This window comes from Thermothelomyces thermophilus, chromosome 7, assembly GCF_000226095.1.
Source record: "Thermothelomyces thermophilus ATCC 42464 chromosome 7, complete sequence".
Taxonomy (NCBI): domain Eukaryota; kingdom Fungi; phylum Ascomycota; class Sordariomycetes; order Sordariales; family Chaetomiaceae; genus Thermothelomyces; species Thermothelomyces thermophilus.
In genome coordinates this window covers 850,530-866,637 of record NC_016478.1, presented here as the reverse complement: position 1 = coordinate 866,637, position 16,108 = coordinate 850,530, and the positions used below count along the sequence as shown (strand labels likewise).

Sequence of the window (16,108 nt, the reverse complement as noted above, 5' to 3'; positions counted from 1 at the left end):
AGACTTGGGCAGCAAGTCTATATGGTGGACAGCGGGAAGGGCAGGCATGCCTAGGCCACTGCGCCTATGCCAACAGCAAATGCGCTCACGGATATCGTCGGGAAAGCCACTGCAAACATGGTCTTCGTAGGCTGGTAATGTTTGGATTAACGCCTGGATGGACGTGGTATAATGCCATTTCTTTCCAGTTCCCTCTCCCCTTTCTCTCCGTTTCTGTCTAGTATAAGAATAAGTCAAAAGACTCAAAAAGCCAAGCCAACTTCAAACAACCATTAGCCGCAGCCCACCCAGCAAGAAAAACAACCTAAAACGATCTAATTCACCAATCCCTTTCTTCTTCTATGAATCTCCCCACATCAATTCACTGCCAGGAGGGCTTGTCTCACCCAACTGCTGGTTGGTATCTCCCCCAGGTAAAACGATTTCTTGCGAAAAACTCCGTAAAGATTCAAAAGGATACACCCAGCGATCCGGAAAGACAAAGTCACTGTTGCCTCTTCATTCCACCCAATAATTTACCCGCTCCGCTCTCCTTCCTGCCCCTGGAATGAAGCCATCCAAAGGCAAGGGAAACGGGCGAGGTAAAGGGGGAAAAACAACAAGATCTTGTAAAAAAAAAGACGCCATGCTCTGTGTGCTTGCAAAACCAACATCAACTGGTAAAAGAAGAAAGCTCCATGCTCTTCTCTCGGACCATCCACTCCAAAGTAAACGACACCAAACGGCCAGAACCAGACTGGATAGGTCAAACCTCGAGAAATAAAAAGGAAAATGCAGATTAAACTTCGTAGATGAAGTGTGGGTATTCTGATGATGATGATAATGATGATGCATGTAAGAGAAGAGAGTGGGAGAGGCGGTAGAGGACAGTCCGAGAAATGTTGAGTACTAAGGGGGGGGGCCGAGTCGGGGAGAGCACGAGCGGCCAGCGCGCTAGACCAGTTTCTCCTCGTGCCCATGGGATTATCTCTGATTAAAAGGTGGTATGGTGGTAGTAGTCGTATGGTCACAAGAGGCACCGTCTTGGAGCTTGGCCAGTTGTTGTGTTCGAAGAAGCGGAAAGTAGCAGTGTGATCGGGCTTGGGGGACGAGAAAAGCCAACCGCAGGAGGAGAGGACTGCTCTGTAACCACACTCTCAGATCATCGAGTTCTGCATGGCGCTCAGCTCGCTCTCGATATCCCCCTCGTACGCCAGCGGCGCCCACACGCGCCAGTGCAGCACGCCCAGGTGCGCCAGGCGGACAGCCATGTCGTCGACGCCAGCGTCGTCACGGGGCTCACGGGAGACCTCGGCGCCGAATAACGCGCCGGCGGGCCGCCCCTGGTCGCTGCAGCCGCCACAGCGCCGGGGGACGCGACCGCCAGTCGCGTGCGAGAAGAGGGCGACCCCCGACAGGTTCTTGAACTCGGCGACGCGGCGGGCCAGCTCGGCGAGCAGTCGCCGCTGGAAGTGGGCTTCGACCTCGCGGAACAGGTCCGAGTTCACGTCGTCCAGACAAGCGGCCAACTGGCTCTCAAAGCCAGGCAGGGATGCGGGCGCGTTCGCGTAGCGCAGGATCTGGAGGGCCATCGAGGGGGCAAGCCCTTTCCACCGCTCCGCCGGGCTGCTGGCCGGACACGCGGTGTGGAGCAGCGCGAGGAGCGAGCTGTAGAGCTCGGACGCCCTGGAGCGCGGGTCGGCCGAGTCTGCAGCGGGCGGTTGCGCAAACAAACCAGAGCTGCGCGGCGAGGAGAAGGCCGAGCTGTTGTCGCTAAACGCGAGGCTGGTCGGGCGGGAGGTGGCAGCGGCGGCCGCCATGAAGTTGAAGTCGCCCGATGACCGATTGCCGGCGACGTTCTCGCTCACGTATGACGGTATCCTGGCGTACAGCTGCGTCACCCTCGATAGGCGCTCTAGCTCCTCGAACTTGCGCATGCAGATCTCCAGGCAGATGCTGTCGTGCATGTCGGAGCGCAGCTTGAGTATCCGGTCCTCGTCGAAAACGAAGGTCGGGGGGATCGCCTTGAGGCAGGTGGACGGGAGAACCAGCCTGGACAAGGCCTCGAAGAAGACGGACATCTCGCCAAACGCCTGCAGGTGCGGCATGGGCGAGCCCGCATATAGCCGCTCCGTATACTCCTGGGCAGCACGGTACCACATCCTGGACGGAGCAATGCTGAGCTTCCTCGACTCCATCTTCCTCAAGAAGAAGCGCTGCTCAAAGTGGACCGTATCCTCGATGAGCACCGGGCGCAGGCATCGGATCTGATGGTTCGCCACGTCCAGCTTCATGGCCTCGAGCACGCTGAGCAGGCTGCGCATCCCCTTGACGAGCTCTCCCATGTCGTTGTTGCGGTTTCCGTTGCTCAACTCCTGGTACATCTCGTCGACCCACTCGTCGCGCATCGGGGCGCAGTGAAGCTTGAGGACGCTCGCCAGCCATGACGCAAGCTTTTCCAGGTCGGCAACGCCGCGGTTAAATTGCTGCATCAGCAGATCCACGTTCAGCCCTTCGTTGAGGAGCTGACGATCCCGCTGCGGTACCAACGTCTCGATGATATCCCTGACTGCCCTCAAGAGTACCGGTAGACACCAGTCCCCGTGGCCGTACCTGGCGTGAAACGTCTCCCTGTCCGTGACGAAGAGCACCAGCTGCTCGTACAAGGTGTTCCAGAACTGGTTCGCCTTCTCCTGTTTCCTCTTTCCTTTATCACCGTCCAGGTTCGGCCTGAAGTGGAGCTCGGGATCGAAGTTGATGTCATGGCGAAGCTTGGGATTATGTACGATTTTTTGCACGTCGAGTTCGCTGAGGGTTGCCTTGGTGACCGGGGGTTCTAACTGCGGGCTCGGTGCAATGTTGGGGTGTGACGTCGGCGGTGAATGCCGCTGCTCCAGCCCGGGTGTGCGTGCCGGAAGGTACTCGGCATGTGGTCTGGCGTTCGAACTGGTTGAGCATGTGGAAGGGTTCCTGGACAGTCCTTGCGCAGGACTGACAGCCCGCGCGCCCCGGTTCGATCCACTCTGGCTGAGCTTCCGCGACCCTCTCGGCAAATCTTGCGGAGGGGGGGTAAGCTCTTCTGTATCTGATTCAGAAGCCGGCGCCCTCTTTTCCGGGGCGGGCTCTGTCGGTAATGGCTCCTCTCCGGAGTCCTGTCTCCTGTGAGTCGACATGTGGCTTTCAATCCCTCCACCAGCACCCTGATCGCTCATCTTTCTCGCGACAGAAGCGGCTGTTTTCCGGTGGATTACCCCGAAACTCAAAAAGATTGGGCGTCGGCGAAGCGTCGTTTAGGGTCAGGAAGAGATGAGGAAGGGCCGGATAGTTGTGTCAAAACCGGTTTGCTTCTGCAAGTATATCAAGTGGCAGATGGGAAGTTGCTAATTAATGACCGAGTTAGAGAACAATTCAACACAAGACCTTGGGGCGCACAGGAACGAGCGGGAAAAGGCGTGAAGGCAAACGAAGCGGTGGGCAACACAATCCGGAGACGAGGCCTCGTGAGAGCGGCTGGCTGCATGAGGCCATGTAGCTGCAACCAGTCCCCCTGTCGTCGGAAAGTCCTCGGGAAGGAACCAGCGGTCGACGGGGAGAGATTTGCAAGGAAAAGGAGGGTTGGAGAAGCCAGATAGCGGGCGGCGTACCTGCAAGAGTCCCGGCGGGTGGTTTCCTTCAAATCTGGGAGATCCCTCGGAAAGGGTCGGCGGAAGCGCACAGAACGAAGCACCCACTGGTACGGAACAGAATGTGCCGGGTTGTGCCAGGCCGAAGTGAAGGTTGAAAGTAGCTCAAATGGGTACTTCTTCTCGGGGAAAAGTGTGGTCAAAGGTCGGTCCCGGAAGCCCTCTCTTATGTGACCGTGTTGGGGGGGGAGAAGACGAGCAGACTCGCGGAAGGAACGACGACGGGAGCACGGAAGCAGAGAGCTAGAGCGGTGGGCGAGGTGCTCGAGGGCTGCATGCACGCGCAGTACCTTTAGGCAGGGCAGGGCATGGAGATCGGAGCCCAAGTGCAGTAATTATGCGACTTGTATGCGTGCCGGCGGTGAGGCAAGGGCCAATGCCGAATGATGGGATGACACTGGGCACTTTGCGACGAGGGATGTGCTGCAGGTGGCGGGTCGGTGCAAACAAGACAGCAGAACTGGAACAGGTAAAAAAAAGGGGAACGGAAAGAGCGAGAAGGGAAACCAAACGAGTGGGATGTTTGGAAAAGGTACGGCGTCGATTATTATTTATTACGGTACACGGCAAGGGAGAGAACGAGGGATGGATGGCAAAAGGCAAAAAGACGAAAGGGGAAGAGACCGGGATCCTTGGAGCCACGGGTGGAAGGGATGTGGACTCAAAGCGACGGGATCCAGAAAAAGAAGCAGGGGCGTGCCATGCCACCGCCATCACCTGGCATCTCTGGAACACGGATTGTGGGCCGTGGGACCTGGAAGCGGGCGCTGCTTGCTCCCAAACAGTTGCCGCGCCGGGGGACCAACTGCGGTTCGCGTACTGTATGTACGGTCCGTACGCTACATACATCCCTGATACACTACTATACGTACCAAGTAATAGTTGTGTGGATTTGCCTTAGACGCAGCATTGGCACAGCGCACCCAGCACCAGCACCGCTAGGCCCCTCCTGAAGACAGCAGAACCAAGTAGGTGCTTTTGTTTTTTTAGTTTTTGCAGTTTGTGGAATTTCTCTCCCTCCCTCCCGTCATTCGTTATTCTAGAGCCACCCCCGTAGGGGCTTATTTCTTGACATCCTTAGTGTACACAGTAGGACGCAGCGAGTGCTCAGAACTCGCGTAGTGGGTAACTGAGGTGGTGGCACAATGTCCGCTCGCCGATGGTGGAAGCGGGTCCACTGGCTGGGACGGGGTTCCAAGGAGTGGGAGTGAGGCGTGCCAGGCAGCGCCTCGTCTCGAGACGATGATGCAGCCCTGTTTCTTCGTTCTGGGCCACCGAGGGAAAAGGTAACTTACCCATATCAGGTAAGTCGCGCATTGAGCCGTCTCTGACTGCGTGCACTTCATATGGGTAGGTACAGTACCTATCTCGGGGACCTGTAACTTTAGAATGTGTGTATGTACATACATTGGCGTGTTAGAAACGACGCCGAGGTTTGGCTTGAAGATATGACGACTCGCGGTCCGAGTGGGCTGACAATGCCACCACGACGTACGAAGTAGTCGCTTTTCTTTTGGTTTTATTCGTGTGTGTATGTGTATGTGTGTGTGTGTGTGTGGCGGGTGTTCTATCCGCGAAGCACGACCGCTCGAGACTAGAAAATGAGGCGGACAGGAATGTATTCCGGGTGTACTTATATGTAATCCGTACACCAGAGTTTGAGGTATTGAACCAACTCACTACCAGGTATGTACTGTACCTCCTAGGTACATACAATACCTGCCTGAAGGTTCATCACTTTTGGGCTCGGTGGAAGCCAAAAAGCCAGGCAGCCAATCAATCGGTGGGACGACGTGGGACGACAGTTGGCCGGTGGTGAACCTTGGACGGGGCCTGGCTCACCGTTGCCAAGTTTGGCTCTTTTTGGCACTTTTTGGTTTGCTGCACGACCTGCCGGGTGGGCGATACTCGGTACTGTACTGTACATACATACGCAATGAAAGGTAACGTAGTGTGTCTATTCCGTGCACTCACTCGTACACAACCAAGTGTCAGCGGTGGTCAGGTCAGCAAAAGGTGGACAGACAGCTCAGTCGTACGTGGAGTGGGCAAACTCGCGCATGCAGCACATCTGCTGGCGCACCACGCCCACACACCTACGACGCCGAAATGAGACCACCTTAAAGAGTTTTAGCGGTGCCGGGTGCTGTCCCATCGGGGAATGCCAGTCGTTCGCTGGGCATCGATGGAAGTCTGCCAGCCAGCCAAGGTGAGCTGGTGGGCTGCTTGGGCCGGAACCGTTTTTGCCTGGCTTTGCTGACCTCTGCGCTGTCGGGACATGATTCATCGGCCTGCACTTCGCCCTCGCCCCTCTGGCGGGAACGCTTGAATGCGTGGGCAGGGTTGCACTGCACTGCGGCGAGGATTAGCGGTACAGAGTAGCGGATGCGGCAAACACCCGCTGGCCAACGTTTTGAAACGTTTCTCTCTACCTTGGGCGGATCGAACTTTGCCATGGTTGGTTGTCGTTCGTCATTACGGAGTGGTGTTAACGGACTGCCTAAAGTACCCCCGTACTATGTAATCCGAAGTGCTTACTGCCGGGCCTCGCGCTACTTTCGAAACTCGAGTCGGGTGCCACGCTCGGGCTGCCGCTCATCCGCATGTCATGTCATCCTCAGGTCGCGTTAGTAAGGCGCCGTCAGTGCCGGCGGGTTTCGTGCATTCCGTTGTGGCTCTGAATCAGCTTCATCCGGCGTCGATCCGATCCTCGGCTGCCGTCTGGCAACGGTATTAAAGTAATCCGTACATACATACACACCTGTCTGCACGTCGTTTAGCATAGAAGGTAAGTTAAGTGCACAGGCCGGTGCGGCCACACTAATCAAAAGCACTCGATGTATCGACTATCTTGCCCATAGGTACACTTACTTACTTATAGTGTTGTAGGAAATTGTAGTGTACTGCGTAGTGTTAGGAAAAGAGAAAAAGGCGGCCGGGGCTACGGCAACGAAAGTTGGGAGGGCAATCGCTGTCAATTTTCGAGAGCACGAGCCCGCGCCCTCGAGTTTTGTTCAGGGGTGGGAATGATCGCTCGCCTGATCTTTGCAGATGCGATCGACGATTTTCGAACATCAACTCGTCTCCACGGCCCCCGACTCGGCATGGCTGGCCCTCCTTGACCGCTTACACTAGTGTACGTGTAATGTAGTGTAGGCAGTGTACACTAAAAGGAATCAAGGCATGGCGGAGAAGTCCGCAGGCATCAACATGCATAGGCACTATTCCGTATTTTAGCGACTGCGACCGCTAGCGTCATGGGCCTCCACATGCAGCGTCGTCCGCGCGCTACCATCGCGTCAGTGACCTGCAAAGAGCCGACAGGTGGCAAGGAGCAATAAAAGACACTCAGACCCGCGCAGCAAGCTGAAGTGCTGAGCTGCCCCTGGACGCCCGAGACACGCAGCAGTCCCGCGGAGCGAAGGGTTGGGTTGGGGGGGGGAAGGGGAGGAAGAGGTTGCGAAGTGTAAAAGTGGCTGGAGAATGAATGGAGCGGGACAGTTCCAGTCGCCTGGAACCTCCCAAAATAATCCTGATCATCAGTCTGGTGGCAGTAGTGTAGTTCAACTTTTGCCGATCTGGTTTGCGATGATTGGGACTAGCGCCTCCAGCAGGACACTACCTTGTGTAGCATGCATACACAGTACATAGTACACGCTGTGAATTCCGCATTGATGAGCCCCATTTCCCGGCGCGCCTGGTAATTGCGATGTTGCTTTCTCACTCGAGCAGTCGCAGGTCGAATGATGCGGGACCGGTCAGCCGTGTATCGTTAGCTCCTTGTCCTCTGCAGCTCTTCATTCAGCTCCCAAGGGGCCAGCAGATGACTCAGGACGGAATCCTTCCATGCTTGTAAAGTATGTACATACATACGTACATACATCCAGTCCTTTTACAAGCACCCGTAACCCAGCCTACGCTAGTTGGCATATCGTCGCTTGGCAATTTTTGCTCGAGCACACCACAAAGTGAACTGCGTTGCGCGAAGTCCTGCGGAGAGTCCACATACGAGTGGTCCGACCCCCGTCTCGGCGTTTGGGCTTGTCCTTTCTGGTCGACGCCGGAGAGCTCGGTGGCCACGGACCACTACGGTAGCGTACCTACTTGTACACTATTATCTTCTGCGGCATCTGCCGACCCTTCGCCAAGGGGCCTGCCACAGAAGGGAAGAGGCCCACAAGCAGCGACAGAGGCATCGAACGAATCCAGATCTCGGCAACTTGTGGCCACTGCGCAGGTGACCCAAATACGGAGTAGTTACTTCGTACCGCAGTTTGTATCTCAGGGTCAGAGGATTCATGCCCCGCCCCCTCAAAAAAAAAAAAAACCATGGAAGGCTGGCAGCTGCACGATTTGTTCAGCCCAGCGATGGGTTAATGAACTGGAATCGCAGGTGCAGCGACAGGAGCGTTTTACCCAATCGACTTGAAGGTGCAGATGGGAGGCCGTGACGTCGCCAGTACAAGTACCAGATGCTTCTGCTTCCTGATGTACTGTTAGCGTGGTGAAGTGGAAACTGGGCGACTTTCATTTCCAGGCGGGCGGATCCAGATCCCAGCATGAGCCATGTGGCCGCGGGCCCGCCAAGTCGCGAGATTGGCCGCCATTTTAGCGAATCAAACCATCCCACACCGTCCCGACCAACCGCTGCAGCCGGGGTGCTTGGATCCTGGCCTGGTGTGTGCACGCGACCTGCATGTTGAGATTAGCTCTCATGTGCGATGCCCTGAGAGAGAATGCCGGCGTGTGCCATGGTGAACGCAACCTGACGCGCAAAAAAAGACATGGTTTATGTTGCAGAAACGAAAGCGAAAGAGTTCGCTTGCTCAGGCTTGCAGCGGCAGCGCGACCCCAGATGCAACTCACCCCCATGTCCGTAAGGGACGTATAGAGGCAGGTCCGTATTGTAGTGTATTGCACAGACTTTTTTTTTTTTTTTTTTTTGGGGGGGGGGGGGGGAATTACAGAAGTTACCGATGTAGCACGGGTACATCGCCTGTATCTCTCCATCTTTTTTGGGTTTCAACCGTGGGGGGGAGGGGCCTCCAGAGCGGTGAACAAGCAGGGCAGCAAGATGATGCGACGGTTTCTCCTTTTCCGTTCAGAGCCTCGTCATCCGAAACCCAAACCGCCGTCGTCTACTCGTCGCGCGACACCGAGTACAGCGCGTTCATTGTGCAATGTAATTCGTACACTACGGAGTACCGTGGTAATCTTGCACCGCAGCTGGGTCATCAGGCGGTGGTGGACTGAGGGTTGACGTTGGTGGCGGCTGATGCCTTCCTGTTTGCTAAACCGAACGCTCCGCTAAACGAGGCCAACACTTGTGGCTGCCTTGCACGGCGCAGTTGATTGTTTCGCCGCCGTTGCCGTTGCCACCGCCGTGTCCGGGGGCACCGACGATGGCCCCACCACTTGACGCCGGATGTGCTCGTTAGTAGACGACCGAGACCCCACGGCCAAGATAGCGCCAGTTGTCGGTAGTGGGTTTCGGGGCCAAGTATGATGCGTATACCTGATACCTGCACATGCCCTTTGTAGACCCCGAGAGACAGGTCCCCCAGCTCATAAAGGCGGTATTCTGATATTACGGGGAGAGCATTACTTATCAAAACAATATAGTTAATATAATTACACCGTACTACTTAAGTGATGCCTAGTCGTCATGTTCTGTTGACGTCTGCGCCGTCGTCGACGCTCGGAGATCTCGACGCCTCTTCACTACGTACCCGACGAGGGCCTCAGGAAATTAAAGCACCTGCGGAACGCCGGACTTCAACCATTTAGGAGGCAGGGCGAGAACGTCGCCGTCGGTGTCTGCTGCATGGAGGTTGCACTACGGGTGTTACAAAGCCAGTAGTCGCCTTCCCAGAACAGGGTGCATCTTGTTTTTGAGACCCGCCCCAGCCCCGCCTCGTCCTCCGTCGGCAAGAGCGCCGTTCTGGATTGCTGCCTGCCTCCTGCACACTACGCAGTAGTTCACCATCTCCGTCTCATCCGCCGTTTGGGGCGCGACTCGCCCGAGCCGATCCCGTTGCCCACCCCCGCCCGCCCGGGCCCGGGCCTGCTGTACAGTACGTAGACTAAATAGGTAATGAGTCCATGCAAGGCGGTACATTTAACGCTGGATCAAAGTATCCGGTCGAGATCTGAATTCTTCCTGCAGCTTTCTCAGACACAAAGCGTGCTCCTCCTCGGTTCGCGGGTGGAGTTTATTTTGGCGGTGGCCGGCAGAAGAAGAGGGCACGGATTTTGGATGAAACCACGGATCAGCGCACAGTAACGCCGTGAACGGCATTTCATCCAGAAGCTTCAACCCTGTTTCCTCTGCTCCATACTTGGTAAGCCGTGCTGTTCACTCTCTCCGCTTGAGCCAGGCAAAAAGTCTCCAGCGCCTGTTTCAAGTTGACCCCAACCGGCCACATCGGTCATCCTGTTTCAGGAGCCGTCCAACCAATCTGGAGAGAAACCAGGCGTGCTTCATTATTATGCATAATCCCGTGCGGAGTACTGCTTGCGCCAGTCCAAGTCGTCTCCGACTACGTAGCCGGTCGTTATACAACCATGTTGTCTCAGCCAACAGCGATCCCGGTAGCGTACGGAATAACTTGTGGAGTCCACGGGAGTCTTAACTTCTTGCTTACATTCCCTCTAACTATATGAAATACACCAATTATTTTATGTATCCTTGCACGTTGCAACTCTCCATGCCACACACGCACATATTCCGTAACTTGACTCGACTGAATTAAGCCAGCGATTCGGGAGGCTCCAGTAGTTGGTTAAACCAGCCTTGTCAGTTGGCCAGCACCCAGATCCTCCGCGCTGCATTGCTGCGGCTTGCAGCTTCACGGTTCAAGATTCTCCTACACTATAGAAGACCGCAGGCGCGATGTAACCTCCTTACAGCACAAGCCTCACCAACCACCGTAGTGTTTGTATGCATTGCAAGTATACACTACGCATACCCCTACTGTCATGCTGCAGGAGCCACTTGTTTACTTTTCTGACAGACCAACCTAGCACCAAGCTCTAAATTTGGAGTCGGCCGACTAACTAACCATGGTTCTTCCTTCGCACGGTCGTCTCTCTCGTCCGGCCATGCGCAGGAAATGGATGAGGTACCGATAGCAGAAAAAAGGATCTCTTTCGAGACGAAGCGGTCCCGCCACCGCCTGCCCGGATAGGAAAGGCACAGATCACTTTTTAAGCGCGCGCGCGAGAGAGAGAGGCATGCGCAACACACCTGGCACGCTAACAACTACACTGAGCAGAATTTCCCGACTCGCACCACAGAGGCGAGGCAAGCCGAGGATCACCGCCCACGCGCCTGCCTTCAATCTCCCGCTCGTCGGGGATCGGCTAAGACCATCCAACTGGGCCCTGGCCTCTCGGCGAGAGCTGCAATAGGACCCGTGAATTCAGACTGAAAAAAAATAACAATGACTCGATGGTTTCGATAATTCAAGAACAGAAATATTAATATCCAAAGGTTTTTCTCTTGGGAAGAGGCCGTCGTGTGGCAATCTTGGCGTATTATTTGATTGACTGGATCTGAACGAACAATCACCAGTGACGGAAATGACGAGGCGTTCAGGCATCCCACAATAGCCACTTTTGGCCCGGCCGGTGTGATATGGCTTTGGCCCTTTCCTCTCCCGTCCTGCGGCAACCCGTCTGTCACTTGCTTATCGCGACTTTGGAACGTCGTGCGTGATGCGCGAACTCGGGTTGATACCACGCGACTCGACCTTTTCTTACTGCGACATTCCGTCTCTCTGCCAGAACTTGAGGGGTTGTGGACGGGGGATATCTTGCGCGGTTGCTGCGCTGTCGCCTCGCCAAATGTGACTGCCCAATCTTTAGGAGGGGTGTCAGAACATTCGTGAGGTTGGCCCAAAGGATCGGACGACGACGAGCGTCGCGAGTCTCCGAATGAGGCTTCGTTACGGCTCTCTAAGGCTGTAAACGATAACGAACCGGACATGCCAGCCTCTCGATTGATCGGATTGCGGATGACGGACAAGCCTCGCTGCCCTGGAGCTCTCCGTCGATTTCCTTACGTGGCCGGTGTCGAAACACCAGCCGCTGAAGACACCCATATTATGACGGGTATGGAATACAAGGCAACCAGGCGGCCGAAGGAAGCCCGCATACCGGGAAATGAAGCCCTCAACCCCTCCCCCACCCCTTTACCTTCTTGGACAGGACCAGTACATCTTTTCTGAATGACGCAAAATTCCCCTACATGATATGTCCTGTGCCCGATTCCAATGTAGCCAGCCGCGGCTCGCGACATGAAACTTCTTTGGCCCGTGCCTAGAGCTGGCTCTCTCCTCTTTCTGCGAGTTATGGCCTGGGATGGCTCTGCCCTAGTCGGCTTGTCTTGCTTCGAAACCCACCGTCACATCCGATCTCGATGCTCCGGGCGGATGTGAATTGCCCGAAGCAGTGCAGTTTCCCGGACTTTCGATCCCTTCTGACTCGGACCGATTCTTTCACCTGACGTTGCGGGAAAGTTACATGCGGCTTGGCTGTGGATTCTTTTTTTTTTTTATTTTTCCCTCTCGTGGAACTGGAAGGCAAACACAGCACAAACCCGGAGGCTTTGCTCCGGCAGGGGCACAAGCGTCCGGCGTTTGTCGTTCAATGTCGCGGCGAAGCTGTGGGGTGCAAGGGATGTCGCTTTCGTGCTGATGGAGCGCTTTTGTTCTCGCGTCCATTGATGGCCGATTCGAAGGGGCAAACCGGATCCCTTGGTGCGCAATGGTCACTCCTGACCGTCATTGTTGTTGCCCGCAAACACATCCCATTGCTTGCTATCATTAAATGCCAAAGAATTCGTCAATAAAGTCGTAAATCTTCCCAGGAGCCAAACAATGACAGCAACGCCCCGAATCCCAAACTCCTCGCAAAGTTTGCGGTGGCGGTGGCCTCCGCCTCGTGATATCGAAAGTCCCCTTACATGCCCAGAAAGATGGAAATCTGTACTGCGTCAGCCTGTGCCAACTCCGTCTCGTTACGCCCATGCACCCGGGCTCGTGCGGAGATGCTCTTACCGCCATAAACCCGCAACACAAGCTAATGTAGGGACTCAGCCTTTCCCCTATTCGAGCGCACTTCCAGAAAGTGCCCGTAATTCTGTCGCCGCGAGTGCGTGTGTAAGCACCAATCCCGAAAACAAAAACACTGTTGCGCCGTTTCGGCGCGGGTTCATAAGAGACCAACCCTGTCTTATTCCGGTCGAGGATGGCGGGGAAGAGCTGATGGACATAGGCGCAGGTGCTGCGACGGAGCGAGTTAGATTCTCAGTGTTGACGGGACCTGGAGGCAACCGGGTCGCGAAAATATCGCAGTTTGTTGTCTGAGGAGTAGTTTCGAGCTGACATACCAGATGAGAAGGAGGATGACAAGCAGGAGGCTCGTGAAGTTGAACAGCGCGGTCTGTACGAGAGGACGGGGTTAGCTTGGGATGCTGCCCATTCGTCTTTCTTTTGGCTTGTGAGAAACTGGAGAAATACCATCTTGTGGCCGTTCCAATAAGCGAAGCTGCAGTCGACGGCGAGTTGGTGTAGCGTGTTGTTGTGGCTTCGCAATTTGGAACCGAATGCTGGGCACTTGGGGTAGGAGGAGCTGTTCCTGACACCATTTCCTGCTTCGCAAGACCCCCAAGTTCGCCCAAGAGTTGCCTTGGTGAGTGGGACCAGCTTGACGATGGGGCCTGCGGCTGCACGAGGTCGCAGACCCCACAAGGAATTGTGGGGAAGATAGCAACCTCACCTTCGTTCCGCCTTCCTCGAATGCAACACCGAACCTCCGTGAACTCGCCTCGAAGTCAACATTTCTCATCAGCCAGCACAATCCCCACGGGATTTACGAGTCTTGCTGGTTGCGGTTTATTGATTCATACCAAATTCCATCAAATACAAACGCCGCCGCAACTCGAAGCACGCCGATTACTACCCTAAGGGTGCAAAACACCCTTCCCTCCCACCACGACCACCACGACGCCAGTTCACGCTCGTCAAGATGGAGCCGCGAGCTCGTGCCGGCAAGAATGTCGGCAAGATGAACTTTGGCCATAATGAGCGTACGGCTTGGTCCCGTTTGTTTTCTGGACCCCAAAAAGACGTGAACCCTAACGCCCCCTTCTACTACAGTGGCCCAGCTTCTCTACGGACACGGCGACGTGCGGGCGCCGCTCAACGAGACGGTGCGGGTGCTGGACGAGATCCTGACCGAGTTCATCCAGGGCGTCAGCTTCGAGGCGGCGCGCGCCGCGCAGCACGCGGGGAGGCAGAAGGTCAAGTTCGAGGACTTTGAGTTCGCCATGCGCCGCAACCCGGACTACATGGGCAAGATCCAGGAGATGTTTGAGAAGAAGAAGGAGATCGAAGCCGCGCGCAAGGGGTTCAATATTGAGGAGCAGCTGGTCAGAGACGCGGATAAGGAAGAAAAGGCCGCGGAGAAGGACAGGGAGAAGGGCGGGTCCAAGAGGGGGCGCAAGGCGACGTCGCAGATGCAAATCGGCGAGGAGGACTTGGAGGATGGGGATGATGATTTAGACTTGGTCGGAGATGGATCCTGATAGGGCGAGGGGCGAGGTCGCGGTGAACCGGTCTGTTTCGGCTGGAGTGTGGATTTTTTTTTATGCATAGCGTTGGCGTTAGGGCTGGGTTGACGGGCTGGGCTATCACGAGAAGCATATAAAACGGCGTTCGGGGGTATGTAGGTCATCAAAAAATTGTCAGAAGGTGCTCTTCTCCACCATTACCGCGGTGAGATCAACGACTGATCCGGAAATTAAGCTGGGTTTTCGACAAATTCAACGATATAAAACTTTAATATATTATTAAAGCCCTGGTCCGCCCGCCCCAAACGCCTCCCTTACGCCAGCATCAACATGACCGGGTATCTGTACGATACATGTACGCTTCGCAAAGTCCACGCTCATTCCCTCTCCCAAGCGACAATCTCCACAACACCCCCCTCAGCATTCCCCGGCACCTCTCCCTCCGCCAACTCCAATTCCTCCACCACCCTCTTTGTCCTGTCCCAAGGTACAGCAAACAATCCCGAATTGATCCTACACATCCTCACCTCCCCAATCTGCGCCCCTGTCCTCTCCTCTTCCTCCGCAATCAGCCTCATCAAATGCCTCATGGCCGGTCCGGTGGCGCCCAGGATGCTCTCGGGCGGATCTCGCGACCTGCCGTAGCCCCGACTGGTGAACAAACAGCCGATGTAGTGCCCCATCCCCCGCGAACCTCCCGTTGCACCACCAGCAGTAGCAGCAGCAGGGGGGCGGATGAGCAGCGCGGTGCCGACCAGCTGGTCGGGGATCGAGCGGGCGCAGTGAGCGCGGTAGACCTTGAAGGCGTCCGGGTAGCGGCTGCGGAAGGCCAGCGCGATGCCGCCGCCCCAGGAGCCGACCGTGTTGCAGGCGTGGATGAGGACGCTGTTGGGCGGCGCCGCGAACAGGTCGCCGATCCGGTCGGCGATGCGGATCCGGGCGGTGGGCGGTGACGGGTCTGGAGCGAGCGTGATGTTCGTTGCTCCTGTTCCTGCTGCTGCTGCTGCCGCCGCCGCCGGCGGCGGCGGGACTTGTGACTTGGCTGATTTGGGGATTGGGGTGCGACTTGACCCGGATTCAGTGGGCTCAGAAGGGCTCATCGAGGGTTTCTTAGCGGTGATGCTCTGTTCGGTTTGGTCTGATCCTCGTTGCTGCCCTTCTGGGACCGCCCTGCTACCTCTGTCCTCTGTAGCGGTCGGGCTTCCTTGGTGACGCTCTACTACAGACATCGGCTTCTTTGGCTGTGGTTTTGGAGTGGATGTGGAAGGAAAGAAGTTCAACTTGGTCTGTTTCAGTGAACGTGGCCTACCAAGCGATTCACACGCTGCGGCCGGACGTTTGCTGGGCATCCTGTGACGCCTGACAATGATCTTATTCAAATCTGCTGCCGTACGTTTGGCAATAAAAGAGAAGCACCTTGAAGCCTATGCTTGTTTGACTGTTCAGTTCGTCTCGTTTTTGCAACCTCGTTCTCTCTTCCTGTACAAAACCAAAGGTGCAGAATTACTCAGATTGGAGACAAGTTGCGAATCGGCCAGCTCCTTTAGGAAATGCCGGGCTTGGAGCGTTGCCAAGCTTTTAGCCGCAGTGTTGCACGAAGTCTCTCACACTCAGCAGGAGCGACCTTTGGTAATGGTGCAGTGGAATCGGGGATTCGGCATGCAGAAGATGGAGCCGTTGACTCGGAGCCGTTGACTCAAGCCTAGACTCCAAAGTTCCAAAGTCCATCTGGCTGGCACTTACCAGAGAAGGACTCGCACAGCACATGCTTTGAAATGTTCAACTCCAACCGTGTACTTCCAACGCTCGCTGCCAACTCTAAGATGGCGCTCTCAGGCTCACCGCTCATGATGTTCGGCAACCTAGCCAATGC

At 55.8% G+C, this 16,108-nt stretch overlaps 4 protein-coding genes across 4 annotated transcripts; 1 reads left to right on the top strand and 3 right to left on the bottom strand.

Annotated features, from left to right (window-relative positions):
• Positions 1-1,047: 1,047 nt before the first annotated feature.
• Positions 1,048-3,680, bottom strand: MYCTH_2311515 (uncharacterized protein). The gene is made up of 2 exons (XM_003666594.1): positions 3,624-3,680; positions 1,048-3,359 (listed from the first exon to the last, which is right to left on the bottom strand). Exon 2 carries the CDS (start codon positions 3,189-3,191, stop codon positions 1,137-1,139), a length of 2,055 nt encoding a protein of 684 aa, XP_003666642.1. The 5' UTR covers positions 3,192-3,359; positions 3,624-3,680; the 3' UTR covers positions 1,048-1,136.
• Positions 3,681-12,560: 8,880 nt separating this feature from the next.
• On the bottom strand, positions 12,561-13,345 carry MYCTH_2311511 (uncharacterized protein). The gene is made up of 5 exons (XM_003666593.1): positions 13,184-13,345; positions 13,054-13,106; positions 12,891-12,947; positions 12,722-12,803; positions 12,561-12,647 (listed from the first exon to the last, which is right to left on the bottom strand). Exons 1-5 carry the CDS (start codon positions 13,184-13,186, stop codon positions 12,624-12,626), a joined length of 219 nt encoding a protein of 72 aa, XP_003666641.1. The 5' UTR covers positions 13,187-13,345; the 3' UTR covers positions 12,561-12,623.
• A 108-nt stretch (positions 13,346-13,453) lies between these two features.
• Positions 13,454-14,508, top strand: MYCTH_2311509 (uncharacterized protein). Its single transcript, XM_003666592.1, has 2 exons — positions 13,454-13,752; positions 13,823-14,508. The coding sequence occupies exons 1-2, from the start codon at positions 13,692-13,694 to the stop codon at positions 14,248-14,250; spliced, it is 489 nt and encodes a 162-aa protein (XP_003666640.1). The 5' UTR covers positions 13,454-13,691; the 3' UTR covers positions 14,251-14,508.
• Position 14,509: 1 nt separating this feature from the next.
• MYCTH_2311508 (uncharacterized protein) lies at positions 14,510-15,742 on the bottom strand. The gene has a single exon (XM_003666591.1). It carries the CDS (start codon positions 15,462-15,464, stop codon positions 14,613-14,615), a length of 852 nt encoding a protein of 283 aa, XP_003666639.1. The 5' UTR covers positions 15,465-15,742; the 3' UTR covers positions 14,510-14,612.
• Positions 15,743-16,108: the final 366 nt, after the last annotated feature.